The sequence below is a fragment of the Pangasianodon hypophthalmus genome, chromosome 17 (assembly GCF_027358585.1).
Source record: "Pangasianodon hypophthalmus isolate fPanHyp1 chromosome 17, fPanHyp1.pri, whole genome shotgun sequence".
In the NCBI taxonomy this organism is placed as follows: domain Eukaryota; kingdom Metazoa; phylum Chordata; class Actinopteri; order Siluriformes; family Pangasiidae; genus Pangasianodon; species Pangasianodon hypophthalmus.
This window is the reverse complement of record NC_069726.1, coordinates 6,421,465-6,435,361: the sequence shown is the minus strand read 5'-3', so window position 1 is coordinate 6,435,361 and position 13,897 is coordinate 6,421,465. Positions and strand designations below refer to the sequence as shown.

The following is a 13,897-nucleotide window of genomic DNA, read 5'->3' as shown; positions in this document are numbered from 1 at the left end:
CTTTCCTTCGCTCAGAGGGGTAATTGAGCATGGCTCGCCCAGTGTCCTGGCAAAGACAGCCGTTTCATTAGAGAAAGCTCGGTCCTCTCCGGTGCCTCATTATAATGCACCAAGGCCAGGCACCAGCCCCTGCGAGGCAGCTCTCAACGCGGAGGTGAACTGGTGTCAAAATACCCGGCTGCTTTAAAGAATGCCTGAAGAAGGACTGTTAATTGCTAAAGTTTACACTAAGAGAGTAGAGTTTAAATGCTAAAATTCTTAATGATTAGTTATGACTAGACTTCCGGTGGCTTAGATTTAGCTAGTTGACTCGTCTGTTTTTACATATTTAACCCTAAGACATGAAATATTTCTGAATAAACTGTCATTTATGAATATAAATGTCATACTGGACTTTAGTTTTTTCCTGTACTAAGTTGTTAAGCTCAGTGGTGATCTTTTTTTTTTTTTTAAAACCAGACATTAAAAGCTCCCTAAATTTAATTTTTAACCCATCTGTAAATATAGGTTCACCATAAAAAGCATGTCACCAGACATTACATAGTACAGTCAGTATGGAAAGCATATACTATATGTAGCACCATTTTGCAACCTTACTTTCAAGGAATCTCCAAATTATAGCATTGCTAAAAGCCCTGTCATCTCCACCAGCAGGCACGACGAGCTCCAGTAAGCATGGTGATGTGCATATGTTCCCCACGGCACGCCGCTTCCTGGAGGAGGGAGAGTCCTACCTGGCGCTGGCCGTGGAGACGGCTCTCATGGGTCTCGGGCAGCAAAGGATCATGCCCGAAGGCCTGTACGCCCAGGAGAAAGTGTGCCGCAACGAGGAGCACCTCATCGCCAAGCTGCAGGAGGTGGAGCTGGACGACACGCTGGTCAAGATCTTCCGCAAGCAAGCCGTCCTCCTGCTAGAGAGTGAGTGCTGAGTTTTACTGGCCAGAGAATGAGGGAGAAGTTTGTACTTTGTTGTTTTATTTATGTAACTGTCGAGCATGTGCCACCCAACAGAGAAGGGATACTGATGTGGCTGTGGAAGCTGGTGGGGAGGAATTAACATGATCTAATTTTGTCAATTGTGTAATTTAGTTTTATTAGCCTAGCAAGCATTTTTGGCTGCATTCCGATATCAAGGAATGATTTGCAAAGCGCTTTGTTTTGCAAAAACAAAATGGAATCCTGCAGGGCCTCAGGGGCCTTTTCAGCAAAAGCTCCCCAGCCTCCTACATCATGCAAATACCTTTCAAGTTTCCGGCAAGGTTAAACCATATCGCCAATTAATTCCAGGAACGTGGAACCAACTCTCTGGCAGTTTTTGGTGTTTTTTTAATATAGTTTTCTCTTAATCGCTAAGCTGGTGAATTTTAAATCATGCACTCGTTCTCTGAGCCGTTCACGAAGTGTGGTGTCAGGGCCGTTTGCTGCACTAGTGGCGAGTGTGGAAAGAATGCAAAATGGCCACTGCAGGCAGCCTTGCTCCGAGCGCCACCGCCTCCTCATGAAAGAGGGAAGGAAGCTGATAAACAGGCCGTGCTGCGTCCCTTTCTCCTTCCTTGCCTCCCTTTTTCTCTCCCTCCCTCCTCCCGGCCCATGCCAGCAGCCATCACATGGGCAGTGCAAACAGGAAAAGCATGCATGAATGGAGAGAACCTATTACCAGAGTCTCGCTCTAATACACTCAGCATTCTCAGCTGTGTCTGTGTGTCTCTGGTATATCTCACACTGTTTTTGTGTTTGTATTTTTACTTGACTGTTTGTGTGTCTCTGTCTCAGCTTGGATATGTGATTGCTTTTGTGTTTGTATTTCCCGTAAACTGTTGTGTGTATCGGGGGCTTGGGTATATCGTTACCATGGCCCATTGTGCGTGAATATATTTGCGTGTTTGTGTGATGTGGCCTGCGGTCGAGGGCCTCTCAGTTGAAAATAATCTAAATAATCTAATGACAGGGGAAGCAAAGCCCTCACATATGGCTTCTGGCATGGCAGTTTATCTTGTAGGGCAGTGTGAAAAAAAAGACCTTCACCTACTTGAAAGTGGGCTCTCACTTTCATCTGGTTTGGTGATGAGAAGAGAAGAAAAGAGAGGCCTGAACAAATGAGCCCTAAGCAGATTAGCGCTGATGCTGTGTTAACTCCAAATTTTAGCTCCGACTGGAACATATTTTACTCTTGCAACAAATGTAGCCTTTTTTTTCTGCTTGTCAGAATAAGATGAGTGTAAAGCTGTGACACCGATATGCACTTTTGGTTACATGTATGTATTTTTTTTGTTTGCAAACAATAATTGCATGTAACAAAAAAGGCAATCTTACTCGTTTCTATTGGTCAAAACATTAACAAAGCTGTAATGTAAATCGCACTGACCTTGACCTGGATAAAGCAGTTAGTGAAGATTAATGACTGAAAGCAGTAAATACACCATATACGTTCTTACGTTAATGAACATGGCCTTTCTTTGTTCTTTGAACTTCATATCTGACCTCCTACGAGCATGAGAGGAAGATCCCTAAATTCAACGATTCTGTCCATCTTAAATTCATACCTGTATTCACACTGTGTGAAGTGTGAGGACCTTATGTAGGAAAAACCGGAAAAATGTGGCAACCTACCGTGCCAGAATCAGCAAGTCCTAACAATGTAAAAAGGCTTTTTAGAAAAAGCTATGCAGTTTTTCTTTCTTTTCCAAAAGTGAAGGGGGTAAATCTTTTTTTTTTTTTTTTGGTTACTAAGGTTAAGTTTTGAGTTAGGTGTAGAAAATTCGTATTACTTATAGATAATTACATGCAAATCATATATAGATGTGTGTGTGTGTGTGTGTTACATGTGTATAATCTCAAAAACCAGTTGTGTGCATGCACAGTGATACTGTTCAGATGATAGCAGCTACACTAAAGTACTCTACAAAATTAGACATTGTATGTTTGGATATAAATGTGTGTATATATCCTCAAGTGTGTGTATGAATTTCTCCCTACAGGTGGGCCCTACAGTGGTTTGGGAGAAATCATCTGCAGAGAGAGTGTTCCAATGCACACATTTGCCAAGTATCTGTTCACCTCCCTCCTACCTCACGATGCCGAATTGGCATACAAAATTGCACTGAGAGCAATGCGGTAAGTGTACACACACACACACACACACACACACACACACACACACACACACACACACACACACACACACACACACACCCCACCATCCTTCGCTTTCCTTTCCTTCCTCTGAAAGATGTTACGTCTGCAGCACCTAGAGAAAACAGCATGGCTTCCCATCCCAACCCCCTCTCCCTGTCTGTCACTTAGTCCTACCCTTCTCCCCATCACCATTGTGTGTGTGTGGGGTTGAGATTATCTGGCACGCTGTTTAATCAGAATGGCGCCGTTTGCTTGAAAATGTGCTAAATAATTCATTGCTACTGAAAATGAGTTTTAGAAAAAAAAAAAAAGGGAATAAGAAGTAAAGAACCGAGTCTAATTTGGGACAGGAAAGTGGTCTTCTCATTTCCCCTGCTGTGGAAAAATGTGTGTAATATGTGCGTGTATGTGTATGAGGGTATGTGTAGTCAGTGCATCGCGCTGAGCTTTTCATAACGAGGCATACGAGATCTCACTAAAGCAAATGCACACACACATACACATGCGCAAAAGTACATTAAATACTAAACAGTAAATACTTAAGAATGCACACTGTTCATGCTGATTTCAGACAGGTTTCCAAGCAACAGTGCAGCCTAGCGATAATTACGCAAAACGTGAAATGCCTTATTAATTGACTAAATATTTAAAGCTGTCTTTATTAAAGCATGCATACCTCATAAATCACTGGTGCAAATCAAGTCTCTTATATCAGTCTTCTCAGCAGAGGTTCTCAAACTTTTTGGACCCTGCTAACTGTAAAATAAATTTCATAGACCACCTGAGTCCAGATTTATTTTATGAACATAATCCTGTAAACTATTCATTTATATTAGACTTGTTATTCAAATTTGTACAATAATTTTCTAGTTATTCTTTGGAGCTTTGTTTTTCCCCAGCCCCAGAACTTTCCAGAACACATGAAGTCTAAGTTGATATTATTTATAGGCTACTTGTTTTGAGTTACTGGGGTTTGGATTAAACTCATTCACTTCAAGTGACCAATCAAACAGGATAATAACTATAATATGTCAATCATAGATATAATAAATATCATAGTGGTGGATTATATTTCCACCACTAATAATTTTTTTTTTTAAATCACAGACCCCCTGACCACTGCTCTAGATCACACACACTCAGATGTTAGAAAATTTCAAAGGACAGACCAGCTTGAGTAGCTTAGTGCATGGTTTTAATGAAATGGTTTTCTATAATGATTGATTTCTGTGTGTGAAAGCCAAAATTATCTACCAAAGATATTTCACTTTAATTTCACTTCACTCATCTATCTTGTGTTTAGAACTCTGGAGTCTAGATGTTAGCAATTATGTTCAATTTTTTTTTTTTTCTTTTTTTTTTAAAAAACATTAAATTTCTATCCTAAGATAAAAGCCTATTACTATGTTAATTTAAAGCCTGTCTGTAACAACGCCCTCAATCTTAGCCACTATGTACCCACCCTCAAATGATGGGTCAAACGATCCAACAGGATCAGATGATCCAATATGAGTGCCTTCAGAAATGAGACGCTCCGAGTCGTTTCAGCCTGCTGGGGTGGCCTATATTAAGCATCACTCGTTTGTGGTGCAGGGGGTCTAAGCACCTAGAAATAAGGGTAATCAAAACCAGGACACTATTTCTAAAAGCCAAACTCTGGTTTAGTCATCTTTTTTTTTTTTTTTTTTTTTTTTCTTTTTTGGATAATTGCAGATTCTACGCGATCAGTCGATTTCTGTTCAAAGCTTAAATCCCAAACCGGAACAATATTATACTGAGATTAGATTGTATTTACTGCAGCTTTGCAGCTGAATTGAATCAAAGTAAGATCCACCTAAATTTAGGTGCAGCAGCAGCCCAAGGCTCAGTATTGACTCGTTCTATAAAAAGAACTTGCCAGCCAAATAACAGCTTCCTGATCTCCGTATCCCATGTTTCCCTTTGCAGAGTGGTATGAAATTAACACCATACTTTAATATATGGTTTTACATGTATGTGCCTCTCTGGGTGTCGTGCAGTTCATCTTGCTCCGATACATCATTATTTATAGCACAGTACATGGACTACATTATATTTTCATACAGTAACCTCTTAGGCTGTTGTGCCAGTGTATTTAAAGCTTCACCCTTTTGAGATTCAGAAGTAGGTTTTGTATATGGAGCGGCCCATCATGCCTGAATGCTTGCAATGGCCAATTTACTGACACTACATTGGACTGGTTTGGCCCAGATAAACATTTAGGCTTTGTTTTTGTGGGGTTTTTTTTGTTTTTTTTTGCAAGACTTTTGCAAGTCATCTTGAAAAACATACTCATTTAGAACTTGAAAGTGAGCCACATAGCCTCTTAAGCCATGGCCGTAAAGCAGGGGAGCATATCCAATTGGCTGTGCATCAAGAGCAAATTATTATTGCCCTCATAGCGATATTTGATAAAGGCTTGAGCATCCGAATGAACGGCCTCCCTGCAGTGGTTCCTTAAAGAGCCTGGCTCTTTGTGCGGGTGCCGTGCCCTAGGTCGCCTCCAGGCTAAGGGCTTTTTTTTTTTTTTTTTTCCCTTTCTCGGCGCTTTAATTCTGCAGTAATAACCGTGGAAAAGGACAGTGTGGTCTTTTAGAGCTGAGGGGCCTGCACTGCTCTTATGGAGCAGGTGAAAAGTTCGGTGTTTTCCTTGTGACGCTGACCAGAGCCAAGTGTCAAGCCACGACCATTAGAAGTATTTTCTCTTGCAAGCTTGCTTACGGTAATTTTTTTTTTTTTACAGATACATAAAAGACAAACGTTTCTGACCACGATGCAAATGAGATCACACATGCTATCACTTACTCCGTTTTTACCACCAAGTCATTTCATGAGAAAATTATGTAATGCGTTACATTGCTTTTTTTTTTTTTCATGTTGTTTTTACTGTAGGCAAAGACACAAACAAATATACTGGCTTATTCAGGTTACATTAATACATTCATGTGTCTTTGGCTGTATTTCACTTGAATAATCAAGAGTGATGCCAAGTTCTCCACCGCTCTCTTTCGCAAGCCTACACCATATCTAATATAACCCAAACCCATGATGCCATTTAGCAGGACCTACTTTGATGGATTTTTGTCCATGGACTGAACTGTTCAACTGGCAAAAAATATTTATCAGATATTCAAAACACCACAGTCACAGTCGATTTATTCATTAAACACTTGAACCTGATGAATGAAAACCTTCACACATCCCACAGTGCTATGAACCTGCTGACCTTGTTCACTCTGATACTATTATTGTTTCCGGTGCCCCGTGTGAGGAGTTAACGTACTATATGCTTCAGTGTTTGACCGATAAAATGAGCAACGTCTTTATTGCTGACATTTTTTTTGTTTTCCGTCTTTGTTTTCAGGTTACCAGTGATGGAAGCCGTCGCTCCTTCCGGAGACATGTCCCGGCCTCACAACATAGTGTCCGTCGTGCCCAACCGCTACGCGCGATGGTTCACCATCAGCCACATCGAGTCCCAACAGTGTGAGCTGGCCTCTACCATGCTCACTGCAGCCAAAGGTTAGACTCCGCCCATCCTGTATTAACACTGACCAGCGCAGCTGTCAATCAAAGCCAGGTTGACAATATTTTTAGTTAAAATCCCACCACTGCATTTTGGTCTTTAAATGGAATTCCAGACATTGTGTTTCCATCTTCAAGTCAACAGATGGGAATTTGACGTGCTATATGGTTCACGTTTTTAAAGTAAACACTCAGGGCTATAAATCTGAAAGCAGGGGACCATCCATTTGTATCAGGTCAACACTGCAAACCTCCAAATCCTCCATGCCCGCATACGTGAAGCGTGATGCTAGTGCTGACTCACTGTGATTATGCAGAAATGTGCATGTGTCTGTGTGTGTGTGTGTGCGTGTGTGCTTTAAGTGTCTCTCTGTCTGTCTGAGCAAAAGGAGGTGGCTTTGTAGACAAAGCACAGGAAAGAAAAGGGGCTTTCCATAGTCACTTGTCACTGCTTACATTCAGGCTAAAACGACAAGTGATTTGAAATTTAAATCGTAGAGTGGAATTCAAATTCGTTTCAGTCAGAGCTCTTTTTTTTTTTTTTTTAAACCACTGCATGAGTTTTTCATTGTGTCCTTTTACTCCTTGCCTTATCGTATTTGCAGTAACAGATACTGTTTTGGAAAGCGTTATCTTTAGTCCTGCTATCGCTTCATGCGTTATTCCTTTCTAACCGTTTCACTTTGTCCAATTTGCTCTTAGGTGACGCTCGAAGGTTGGAAACAGTATTAGAATCCATCCAGAAGAACATCCACTCATCCTCGCACATCTTTAAACTGGCACAGGATGCCTTTAAAATAGCCACGCTCATGGACAGCCTGCCTGACATCACTCTGCTGAAAGTGTCCCTGGAGCTGGGCCTTCAGGTACATGCCCACTCACCCACTCGTGTCAACCCAAGGCTTCGTTATATCATAGGGTTTTGGGTTTTTTTTGCTGCTTTTATCCCCTGGAGTTGTCAGTCATCATAGTGCATTCTCTGTCTCCAAAGGTCATGCGAATGACTCTTTCAACTTTGAACTGGCGAAGGCGAGAGATGGTACGATGGTTAGTCACTTGTGCCACAGAAGTTGGTAAGTTCTCAGTATTTATTTTAATACTATTTTATGCAGAGTTTGAAATTGGAGAACACTCCTACATGTCACAAAACTTTTGACGCTTGGCTGGTGGAAGGGGATTTCACAAACAAATAATGCAAGTGTGTTTTCCAGTCTCTCCATGACTGTTTGTTTGGGCTCAACTATTTAGGTTACATCATCTCGTTTTTTCCCTTTTTAGGATATTCAACACAATAGTCAAAAGAAATGCACAATACCTCTGATTTTTTTTATTTTTTTTTTTTTAACAAACTCTTTGTGTAGTGGCTAAATCTTTGTTGTGTTTTTTTTGTTCCGTGTTTTTTAGGCGTGTACGCACTGGACAGTATCATGCAGAGCTGGTTTGCGTTGTTTACTCCGACAGAGGCGACAAGCATCGTGGCAACAGCGGTGCTGTCGAGCAGCACAGCAGCGCGTCTGCGTCTGGACGCCCGGCAGCAGGAGAAGCTGGCGAGCAGTGCGCGAACGTTGGCACTACAGTGCGCAGTCAAGGACCCGGCAAGCTGTGCGTTGTCTGCACTGACTCTGTGCGAGAAGGAGCCAGCAGCATTCGAGACGGCCTACCAGATCGCTCTGGATGCAGCTCCAGCGGCCATGACACACGCACAGCTCTTCACCATCGCACGCTACATGGAGCACCGGGGTTATCCAGCACGTGCCTACAAGCTGGCAACGCTGGCCATGACGCATCTGAGCCTGGCCTATAACCAGGACACGCATCCGGCCATTAACGACGTGCTGTGGGCGTGCGCCTTGAGCCACTCTCTGGGTAAAAGCGAACTGGCCGCCATCATCCCACTAGTTGTGAAGAGCGTCAAGTGCGCTACAGTGCTTTCAGACATTTTGCGGCGCTGCACACTAGCCACAGTGCCAACTCCGCCCCTGCACGGGCGCCGAAATGCCACACCCAAGTTGATGTCGCTGGACAAGGCGCCTTTGCGCCAGTTACTGGACGCCACAATCGGAGCCTATATCAACACAACGCACTCACGACTCACGCACATCAGCCCACGCCACTACGGCGAGTTTATCGAGTTCCTGGGGAAGGCGCGCGACACTTTCCTCATGGCGCACGACGGCCATGTGCAGTTTGCACAGTTCATCGACAACCTGAAACAGATCTACAAGGGCAAGAAGAAACTCATGATGCTTGTGCGCGAGAGGTTCGGTTGATACCAGAAAGTCTCCCTTTCCCTTTTTTGACTCAAGTCTCCCTCTTTCTAAACGAAAGCATCAAGAAGGAAAAAGCGGAACACAAACAAATAGAAAGAACATTAAAAGCCACACCGGTATTATATGTATAGACTTTCTTTAGTTTGCGAAAAAAAAAAAGGAAAAATCGTCACATTGTGAAAGTTTTGTGTGTTTCCCTTTATTTGTATGGAAGTACGTGAGAGCGAACAGTAGAGAGAGAGGAAAGAAAAGAAACGTTTTGGTTTACACTGAGTATATGTTGTTCAGTGGCGAAAGCCCACATAGCACTCCAGATATCTGTCAACATTCACAGCCTCAAAGAGAAAGAAATATGGCTTTAAACCAAACAAAGCACCTCCATCCTAAGTGAAAAGTACCTCGTATGGCTCCAGCTTTACCCCCTTCCCTTCCTAATCCATTTAAACGTTATCAGTGTACTAAAGTGTTCAATACGAAGAAAAACAACTTAAAAAACCAGTTTGGGACATTTACTTTTTCATTTCTTTCTCTTTGTTTTTTTTTTTTGTTTGTTTTTTTTTGTACCAGGCTCATTGTGTGGCTTTGCAGTGCTGTTCCTCCATAAGCATGTCACATATACACAGATGCTCACAGAACCTCCTGAAAACCCTGCTGTGCTTGCGCTTGTGGAAACTTAGCGACTGTCGACATACATTCTCAGGGATTTCTCAAGAAAAAAAAAGGAAAAAAAAAAAAAAAAAAGAGAAAAATGAACATGGAAAAAAAGAAAGAATGAGAGCATTTTATTGTACTGTATATATGATAGTATATGTCTGAATATTGAAAAAAAAAATGTATACATTAACTAATTTATAAAAGAATATTCTATGTAATGCAAAATACTTGAAGCTGCAGTACCTTGGTTTAAAACGAAACATATCAGAGGGACTAAAAAGCGCGCCTTGCTTCAGGGGCTGGAATTGGGCAGTGAGCTTGGATGCTGGTACCTATGCAGAGCCACTTATCCAACTGCATGATCCAACTGGTATGCCGAAACCATGAATGGATTCGGTGTTGTACGTGTATACAAACATTTGTGTATCCAGTGAACACCAGATCTGTACAGGGCACCAGTGTTTATAGAGCGGCGAAGCCAGAGCAACAAGCCTTAGCATTAATAAAGAATAGAGAATGCAAGAATCGCAGGCCCACGTGCCTCAAAAATCGCCTAGAAATGTAGATCCAGCAGAAACGGACTTTTAGTAATTTAACATTGCGAGCAACCACACACACACCCCCGCACGTGCAGTTACATTGGCCTGACCACATTCGTAGTTACTTTCCACAATTATCAAGTCACAAAGAAGCTCCATGTTTATGCACAATAACATGTACATGCCTATTCTGCTGACATCTTGACTTTGTGCAGGACAGAAAGTTGCTGTGTAGGTCTGACTGTTCCGACATTTGTAATGCTTTTTTATTTATTCTTTTTTTTTTTTTAAACTTCTTTTGTTCCTCTAGAATTCCTCCAACAAGAACAGCCTTCTTTCTTGCCTTGTCTTAACGCTTTAAAATAACCAAACTGGAGTTCTAACTACCAAACCTGTTTCATTAAAATGAAAGCCAACCGACTTTGGTTCCAACTTTTAGTGTCTTTAATTTTAGCTTGAATGGTTCTGTACCTTGTGCTTTAAAAAGCCGTTTTCCTATGTTTTTTGGTGCAAAACGTTGTCAAGTGTCTCTTGTTCCCTTCCTTAGAGGTATGTCTGTAGCTCTTTTTTTTTTTTTCTGATTGTTTAGAAACAAAAATATGTTCATTTTATTTATTATAAAAGGTAAACGATTGTACTTCATCACCCGTGTCAACATGCTCATGAAGTTGAATTTAAGATTTGATACACCGATATCGATTTATTTATGTAACTAAATCACTGTTTTATAAACTTGTTAATGATTCAACTTTTTTTTTTTTGTTTGTTTTAATTAAAATTAGTTTTTTGAGAGGAAGAAATGGGCTGATGTCATCTGTTTCCCCAACATAATTCAAATGATGTGTTTTTATTGTTGTAATTGTACCCATAAGGAGAGACAGTCTGTCTGATGAACATACCTACATAAAACTTCTGTAAATGTGATGTATTAGAACGGTAGTACATCGCTACCTGTAACAGTGTAATATTAGCATATGCTGTTCTAGATACAATAGCTATAAAATATAGCTACACACACACACACACACACACACACACACACACACACACACACACACACACACACACACACACACGGAGAGAGAGAGAGAGAGAGAAAAGATATTTCCAATTTGAAGCACTGCTGAATTCTAAATCTGATTTGTCAGAAGGTATTGACTGATTTTCTAGAACATCAAGGCTATGATGTAATTCAAATCACAGGTTTACAGTCGGGTCCGTAAGTATTTTTACAGCAACACAATTTTTAATTTTGCCTCTGTACACCAACACAATGGATTTGAAATGAAAATGTGATTGAAGTGTGGACTTTCAGCTTTAATTCAAGGGGTTTAACAAATATATTGCATTAACCGTTTAGGAATTACGGCCATTTTTTTACATAGTCCCTCCATTTTCAAAGGCTCAAAGGTAATTGGATAAGCAGTTTCATGGCCAGATGTGGCCTGTTTCCTCATTATTTTCATAACAAATTAAGGAGATAAAAGGTCTGGAGTTGATTCCAAGTCTTGAATTTGCATTTGGTAGCCGTTCATGGGAACTCTCAGTATGCGGTCCAAAGAGGTGTCGATGCAAGAGAAGGAGGCCATCGTTAGGTTGAAAAAAAAAAACAAACAAAAAAACAATCAACAATTTGGTATATTCCTAAAAAGAAGGAATGCACTGGCGAGCTCAGCAACACCAAAAGGCCTGGAAGACTATGGAAGACATCTCAAGTGGATGATCACAGAATTCTTTCCTTGGTGAAGAAAATCCCCTTCACAACATCTACCAAGTCAAGAGGAGGTAGGTGTATCATTGTCAAAGTCTACAATCAAGAGACGTCTTCATGAATGTAAATACAGGGTTTACCTCAAGATGCAAGCCACTGGTAACGCTCAGGAATAGAAAGGCCAGATTAGAAAAAAAAAAAAAAGCCTGCCCAGTTCTGGATCAAGAGTCTTTGGACAGATGAAACCCAGATTAACTTGTGCTAGAATGATGGAAAGAGAACAGTCTGGACAAGAAAAGGAAGAGCTCATGATCCAAAGCATACCACATCATCTGTCAAACATGGTGGAGGCAGTGTTATGGCATGGGCATGTATGGCTGCCAATGGAACTGGGTCACTGGTGTTTATTGATGATGTGACAGCTGATAGAAGTGGCAGGATGAATTGTGAAGTGTACAGAGCTATACTTTCTGCTCAGATTCAGTCAAATGCTGCAAAACTGATAGGACAGCGCTTCACAGTACAGATGGATAATGACCCAAAACATACTGTGAAAGCAGCCCAAGAGCTTCTTAAGGGAAAAAGAAATGGAATGTTCTTAAATGGCCGAGTCAGTCAACTGAACTCAACCCAACTGAGCAGGCTTTTCACTTACTGAAGACAGAACATCCCACATACAAGCAGCAGCTGAAGGCAGCTGCAGTAAAGGCCTGGCAAAGCATCTCAAGGGAGGAAACTCAGCATTTGGTGATGTTCAACGGTTCCAGACTTCAGGCAGTCATTGACTGCAAAGGATTTGCATCCAAATTTTTTATTTTATTAAAAATAATCCTTATATTTATAATTATGTTAGTTTGTCCAATTACTTTTTAGCCTGTGAAAATGGAGGGACTCTGCAAAAAATGGCTGTAATTCCTAAATGCTTAATGCAATATTTTTGTTAAACCCCTTGAAATAAAGCTGAAATTCTACACCACAATCTTGATCGCTTCATTTCAACTCCACTGTGATGGTGTCTTCCTTTGTGCCACAAGCTTGATATCTGACTGCTCGCTTGCCCCCGCATTAAAGTAAAAACTTTCTGCTTGTTTGACTTGTGTTGCGCCGAATAGTGTGCTTCCTATTCGTATGTGTATTTATTTATTTGTTCATTCCGAATAATTTATTCCTATTTGGTTACATCATATTTCCAAAATAGGAGACGCTGCAGGGTTTCTTGGTTCGAGTCCTGCGGACTCACTGTTCTTCACAGTTTCAAGTGTTTCCTGCACCAACACCCCCGATACAGATCGTCAAGTCTATCATGTGCTGGAGCAAGTGTGTCAGTGTAGGAAGAAATTGCAAGAACAGCAGGCGCTAGGACTGGAGTGGAGATCACTGTCCCTTCTGTAAATCCAAAATCACAGCCTACTCACTATATAGCACTCTATTTTTGCAAATCAGCTATTTTATTAGCCATTTCTAAACTACGGTGGAAAACTATCCACTGCAATCGGTAGTGAATAGGTACAGAATGGACATAACGCACTCATTGAAGATGACCAATACAGTGAATAGGGTGTAGTTCGCACTGATGATGCCCAGACACTGAAATGGTGTGACAGAATAGGACCACTTTCATAGAATGATGAGCACACCATGTAGTGTATGAAATCATATGCTTTACGAAGCCCATTTCCTGTATTAGTGTGCTACATAGTGCTACTGATTCTCTGATGTAGACAACAGTGAGTAGGGAGTCATTTCAATTATAGTGCTTGTGTTTCTTCAAGCCTGTAGCTCAGAGGCCCTGCAATCCGGATACATCACAGATAGTTAAATTGCTGGTAGATTTTCAAGTAATGGACTGTGAAAAAATTTAAACAAACGCATCCTTTTAAACAAGACCCTTTGTCATACATGTAATCACTGTAGATAATATAAATGATGGCACACAGCTGAGAAAAAGTAGACTGACACTTAATGCTGCAGATAACGAACGTACAATCAGAAAAAAAAGGTGACATTTAGAACCATAAAGAGTTAACAGTTTGATGTAGAACCCT

The 13,897-nt window shown here is 41.1% G+C and overlaps 1 protein-coding gene and 1 long non-coding RNA gene across 3 annotated transcripts in view; one reads left to right on the top strand and one right to left on the bottom strand.

Annotated features, from left to right (window-relative positions):
- zswim6 (zinc finger, SWIM-type containing 6) overlaps positions 1–9,697 on the top strand; it is a 54,878-nt gene extending 45,181 nt beyond the window's left edge. The window contains exons 9-14 of one of the 2 annotated variants that reach the window (XM_026943786.3): positions 655–918; positions 2,979–3,114; positions 6,518–6,675; positions 7,381–7,544; positions 7,670–7,751; positions 8,083–9,697. In XM_026943786.3, coding sequence (XP_026799587.1) covers positions 655–918; positions 2,979–3,114; positions 6,518–6,675; positions 7,381–7,544; positions 7,670–7,751; positions 8,083–8,948 — 1,670 coding nt within the window. In that variant the 3' untranslated portion in view covers positions 8,949–9,697. Of the gene's footprint in view, positions 1–651; positions 919–2,978; positions 3,115–6,517; positions 6,676–7,380; positions 7,545–7,669; positions 7,752–8,082 lie in introns of both variants that reach the window. The other variant, XM_026943785.3, reaches the window with a different exon arrangement.
- The window catches only part of LOC128320866 (uncharacterized), a 61,401-nt gene that overhangs the window by 4,240 nt on the left and 43,264 nt on the right, over positions 1–13,897 (bottom strand). The window lies entirely within an intron of this gene.